This window comes from Syngnathus acus, chromosome 12 (assembly GCF_901709675.1).
Source record: "Syngnathus acus chromosome 12, fSynAcu1.2, whole genome shotgun sequence".
NCBI classification, from domain to species: Eukaryota; Metazoa; Chordata; class Actinopteri; order Syngnathiformes; family Syngnathidae; genus Syngnathus; species Syngnathus acus.
In genome coordinates, this window is record NC_051097.1 from 5425689 (window position 1) to 5431976 (window position 6288).

At 40.5% G+C, this 6288-nt stretch overlaps 1 protein-coding gene across 2 annotated transcripts; it reads left to right on the forward strand.

Annotated features, from left to right (window-relative positions):
* The first annotated feature begins 2578 nt into the window (after window positions 1-2578).
* LOC119131651 (transmembrane protein 250) lies at window positions 2579-4938 on the forward strand. 2 transcript variants are annotated; one of them, XM_037266280.1, is made up of 2 exons: window positions 2579-2686; window positions 3474-4938. In XM_037266280.1, the coding sequence occupies exon 2, from the start codon at window positions 3583-3585 to the stop codon at window positions 4000-4002; it is 420 nt and encodes a 139-aa protein (XP_037122175.1). In that variant the 5' UTR covers window positions 2579-2686; window positions 3474-3582; the 3' UTR covers window positions 4003-4938. The 2 variants fall into 2 exon arrangements, with proteins under 2 accessions (XP_037122175.1, XP_037122176.1); XM_037266281.1 differs by lacking the exon at window positions 2579-2686 and having other exon boundaries at window positions 3474-3635; window positions 3675-4938.
* Window positions 4939-6288: the final 1350 nt, after the last annotated feature.

Genomic DNA, 6288 nt, shown 5'->3' on the forward strand with positions numbered 1-6288 from the left:
AGGTTCAAAATCTGCCAATAGTTGCCACAAGATGGTGACAAAGCACTACTTTTATTACAGACTTTGCTGTGGCCTGTGTAAAAGAAGCTTCTTCCTTATCTTCGAAATACTGTTGTTCCTTTGCAAACAAGAAACTCTTGAATGGCAGCTAAGAATACTGTAAAGACTTGAACATAACTTTGATTTGTTATTAAGGTTTAAGTGTGTTTTGTATGTTTATTAGTGGTTAATTTAACACAGGCTTTAAGAAAGAACAGATCCCAGAGGCTGCTAGCCAAAAGTCAGACGGGTCCTATCTGAATCCAACGTGTCAGGTGTCGCTCTTGGGTTTCGGACCCCCACAAGTGCCCCATCTGATGGACACTCTCATTGGATTATTCATGAAAAGAGAGGAATGTTTGTATGCTCAAAACAAAGAACTCTTTCCGTCTGCAATACGTTTTATTGTATAAACAGCCTAAAAAAAACTGCACACTGAGGTTCTGGGTTCCAAACTTTCTTTTCATCTTACTGTGTGGAGTTTCAGGCCCTTGAACGTGGAGAGTTGTGGATTTTGTCACACGTAAGCGCCTTTAATTCTTTCATCATCGTATTCTTAGCAATGATGTCATGAGGTTAACCTGCCTCGATGACCCCTCATTAGCCCCTTGACCCCTGACATCATGCACACTGCAACGGAGTGTGCTGGTATTTCCTTTGTCACATACTGTAGGAGTTCATAATTAATGGTCGATGCATGTTTTTGAGATGTGGGAGAAAACCAGAGTGCCCGGAAAAAACCCACGCAGGCACGGGGAGAACATGCAAACTCCACACAAATATTTTATTTGTTACTAATTGACATGAGAGGCTGAAGGCACGTTTGAATTGAAAAAGCCATGTGACACAAACATGGGCTCGACAACTGTGAGATTTTCTGCATAAATCACAGCGCGTTAAAAACATTCAATTGAAAGCTGCTCGAGAGAGTCGCAGTGTAAATCAGCATAAGTGATCAAGATAGATTTTTTTAACCCTCTTTTTGTTAATGTATGGTAGCGTCCGAGCACATGCAATAACTCAGGTGCGGAGGAAGGCAAGTCCGGCCCGACTGGTGGGTCACGCCATTGACAAGGTGATTGACCCTTCAGTTGACCGCCACTGACGGCTCAGAAAAATCTGGCTAATGGTGGCGAGCCGCGCAAGCGTAAACAACATGCAGACTTTTCCATCACAAGGTTTCTAACCTCGGTTTTAACGGCTTGTAATGGCACCTTCCTTCGCAAGTCATTAGCATTGCCCTCACACACATCATGCTCTTGTGACAATCACATGGATGTGCTAGCCTATGTATGTTTTAGGAATGAAACCTGTGTCATCTTTGATGAACACTTAGGCCAAGTATGCTACTGTATTTTAATGTTGGTCATGGTAATACTTGGCAAGTTGGGGTTTATCTTTTTTTTTTTTTTAAGGAGGAACTTGGTATAAGAAGTTTGAAAAGCAAATGTTTTTACAGAATGAAATGGATTTCTTAATATAGATTCAACCGTCTTGGTCAGAGGTCACCATGTTTATAAATTAAAGAATTGCAGCAAAGATTCAAAACACTGGTTTTAAATTTAGTTGTAATTACTTTACTCCATTGTGCCAATTTCATCACCTCAGAAACTTTTTTTTCCATTTGTATTCTAAAAAGTACATCCTATACACAACACCTACAGGAAAACTAAATAAACTGTTAGATAAAGTGAATTAACATCAAGGCACACCAGCCTATTACTCTGCTTCAGAACACACCAAACAGACTTTTTGATTAAAACTTTCAATCATTAAAGACTCCCTCATCTTATTAGCCTGAATAATTGATTTAATTTGTCTAGCAACAACTCCCGCTCTCACCTCTACTTAGTTAATGAATTAATTGATTGAGCACCTGTGTGTGCGTGTGTGTGCGTGTGTGTGTGTGCGTGTGTGTGTGTGTGTGTGTGTGTGTGTGTGTGTGCGTGCGTGCGTGTGTGCGTGCGTGTGCGCGTGCGTGCGTGCGTGCGTGCTGCTAGAAACGAGAAAGCACTCAAAACTTTGAAGTTGTATCCCATTTTAATGTCTTGAATGTCTGCTTTTTAAATGAAGACATTTGACAGTTTGGGGAGTTTTGTTTTGTTTTTGGTATTTCCGTTTGTTTGTGTTGGACAGTTCAATAAAAATTAAATTAAAGAAAACCAAAAAAGTCTAAACGGAAGTACAATACTCAAAGAGCCGATGAGAAGTCACCAATTTCGCAACATTCGGCCAATCAGAGCCTATAAATTAAATTTCTATTTCTAACGTAAACTGCACATGTTCATTTGAAGACGCAGTTGCAGGGCCTTAAGTGAGAAACTCACAATTGGAGTAATGGCGCCCTCTAGTGTGTGAACTACTTTCCGTTGCTTACTCCATGTCAAGGTAGATGTAAGAGATGATTTGTTCTTCTAATTTTGCACTTGCCCTTAAATCCCCAACAGCAAAATGATCAATTTGTTTATTTATGGAAGTTATGCGCATTTGTCTGTCTGTCTGTCTGTCTGTCTGTCCGTTCGTTTGTGATACTGGCCCTTTAAATGCGCAGTGCCGTCAACCCGTTTGTCGTGCCACACTTTGCGACATCGGGTGATTTCCGGCAGTTTTATCTCCGTCAGGAACGGCATCATCTGGCTTGTCGCATGTAAGTATGCTCGATATGTAAGTAAGTATGCTTAGTATGCTATAACTATGCTCAATGGATAGAATAAAAGGACTGAAAATGACATTATTATTCTACAAGGTGGTTAAATGACAATTAAGGCACTGCTTTCCACAAACATTAGAGCAGGCTAGCATTTTGCTAACACTCGTGTCATACGCAATTGCTCTCCAAGTGGAGATGAGCTATTGTCTGACTTACTTGTAAAGTCGTAATTACGGTAAATGCTTGTGAGGAATACACGACTTGTGCACAAATACGAAATAAGTAATTTGTTAGTGGTAGCTTCTTGCAAGCTGAGCTACGGTGAGTTTTGTTAGAAGCGGATTGTGTTTGCTAAGTGACACTTGACTCACAGTATTGTGTCATGATACCAAACCACAGATGATAGATCCTCAAGTTTATTTTGGGTGACCCCAAAATTATAATTATTGTTCACAACGCTGTTAATCTTTTGGGGCACAAATCGCAGCACACTGGTATTTATGTCAATTTTTTCAATTGTGACGTATTAGTGACATAGAAGGTCTCACTCACTAACGCATTTTCATAAATAAAGGCACACCAAACTGTTTCTGTACAAACAATTAAAATAAACATCAAATTTAATTCATGACAGCAGTAATAGTAATACAATATGTAATATAGTCATATTATCATGACTGCCTAACACATTTCTTTGACAATGTCAGATTTTTTTGCAGGAAATCACCCTTGAATACAATGCTGATGTTGCAAAAACACTCTAATGTGTTTCTTGTGTTTTTAGTCTGTGGATTCTGCTTAAAAGAAGACCATCAGCCACCGCATGATGCAAAGAGCAGCAGCTAGCACGACAGACTACACGTCGTCCAACCGGGGGCTCCTGTAGCCCACCCATGCCTGTGATCCCCATCCCTCGGCGGGTGCGCAGCTTTCATGGCCCCCACACCACCTGCATGCACTCGGCGTGCGGCCCGGCGCACACCACCAAGCTGGTGCGCAGCAAGTACAACAACTTTGAGCTTTACGTGCGCTCGCGCTGCATCTACAGCTTCCTGCGCTTCCTGCTCTACTTTGGCTGCAGCCTGCTCACCTCTCTCCTGTGGGTGGCGCTGTCGGCGCTATTCCTCGCGCAGTATATAGGCGTGCGCGTCCTCCTACGCCTGCAATACAAGCTGTCCGTCATCCTCTTCCTGCTTGGCCATCGGCGCTTGGACTTTGCCGCCGTCAACGACCTGATTATTTACAGCATGCAGATCACCATGTTCATGGTGGGCGGGCTGGGATGGTGCTTCATGGTGTTTGTGGACATGTAGCTGGGATCAAGGTGAGGTAGCAAAAACTTGCAAGGGACCAGAAATTTAACAATGAGGTTCTTTTGGAAATAGCTGTGAATTTTCAGCATCACAAAGCTCTGTGATTTTCATGTGTTGAGTGTTAAAATGTACCAATTTTGTCACTTTAACGTGTTTGTGGTTTCATGTTTCGGGGATTTTTATATAAGAGTTCCTTTGGGGTTTTTTGAATTGTATGGTAGGCTGCTCCAATGCTACGGCCCGTATGTAGGCAATAGACTAAGTTGTCCACTCATGCACCCATTGAATGTCAAGCAATTTTATGTGCATTAAAATTGTTCTACTACTGGAATAAAAACTTCCAAGTGTCAGACATTTGTGTATTACAGCGGATTGTGAGAATTCAGAGCATGAAAATGTTTTGGTGATGACCAAAGCTCTTACAGCGGTTTCGAATCTGCCTATTTCAAATTCAAATCTATGCAAATGAAGCTGGTGCGCTGTCATTTGCCGCAGTACTGGTAGAACATCACTAGGTGTCAGTGTCGGTCTTTCAACAGAGTAAGTTTTATTTTGCGAGTTCACTTTCATACGGAACTCTTGTTTACTCCGTACGACTGTTTAAATGTGACTAAACATTGCGTAAAATGGATGGCAACCAAATTTAAGTAATTATATCCTTTGTTGTGAATAAATTTTATAACATTGTGTAGTTAAAGATAATTAGATGCCTACTGCAATACGCATGTATGTATGTGTATGTGGATATATTTTACATGTATCTGGTCACATGCTTTGAAAACCAAAAGCTGTCTTTGTGCAGACGATCGTAAGGCATGTGGTTGATGTGTCATCATGTGACACCATGAGAGCAATTAGCCAAAGGCACAGAAAGCAGTGCCACCTTATGTCTTTAAAATTATCATTTACAGGCAGTACAGTGCAGAAATAAGAAATTATGTTGAAGCATGGAAAATTATGACACCCAGAATGTTGCCAAATCCATTTTAAAGGTCACACTGATCACCTCAGTGCAAAGGTTCTGACCTAGCTTTTTTTTTCCTAATGTTGAACGGTCAACTTGGAAGTCATAAATTTGTCACTTTACTCTCAATTCTATCAGCACCTATATCATGCACTAAATTCAGCTTCCAACGTGTCCGCTTATTCAATGTTAAACAACAAAGCTACTGTTGGTCAGTGGCATTTGCACAGTTATGTACATATGACATTCTGCTTCTTTATTCTGTATTTAATAAATGTTCCAATGACGGATGGGGGAAAAAAGCGGTCTGGTGAATGGGTCCACTGTGCAGCTGTGTCATAAGAGAGACTTCAAATGGAGATGCGCTTGCGGCTGGACCGTTCCGTCCACTGCCCTTCGCATGTCACCGTTATGATGCAAAAATTTGCCATGAAGACTGTGTGAAAGGTTCTCTCACACACACATGCACACACACTCACACACATTCACACACACACTTGACAAGCAAGGTTCTTGCCAAGCATAACAATGGCAATGGCTGCATCCCAATCACCTTATATAGCCTTCAAGGTAGGTGCCTTTTAAAGGTAAAGTCAGCTAATACAAATTCTTTGAAATGTTTAATGTCTATATTTGGTATCAAAACAAGGACAGAAAGATGTTTATTCAAACCAATCTCCATTTAAACAAAAAATAAGCTCAGCATACTTACAGTGTGACATTTGCAAGTTCACATTTATTTTACTCATCTCGGTGTCAGTGTTGAAGTTGAAGATTTTTATTCAGACAAAAGTTGTGCTTTGGTGCCATTTTACATCATCTTGACAGGGGCCGTGTCAGATTTTTGCGTTCTGTGGCAGGGCTCAGTTCCTTTTTCCATTGCACATTTTATTTTGTGGCTACCTATTATTGACTGTCATTGCACTTTACCTCAACTAGAATTGACAAGTTTGATTCCTGAGTGTTTTGCCTACTGTGGAGAAGAGCAGCTCAATGTTCATATTGTTTTCATTATTGAGCTTTAGACTGTGCATGAACTCAGAAGCTGGTGATCATGAAGTCATGGCACATGTATTTTCATTTCTTCTTTTTCCCAAAAACAGAAGCTGACCTCTCAGAATGCCTCATTTCATGCCGTGTCATACATTTCACTTTTTTTTTTTGTCATTTCACAACTAGCACAGGAAATCTACATAAAAAGTTGGTTAATATAGCCCACTGGTTTATGAAAGTTTGAAAATGAAATGTATATCAATAAATCATAAGCCAATAAACAAAATCAACAAATTATAATAAACGATTGATGTGCTCATTCCATCATA

Excerpts from the sequence above, each read along its gene's own strand:
- LOC119131651 (XM_037266280.1), top strand. The coding sequence starts at position 3,583 with ATGCCTGTGATCCCCATCCCTCGGCGGGTGCGCAGCTTTCATGGCCCC.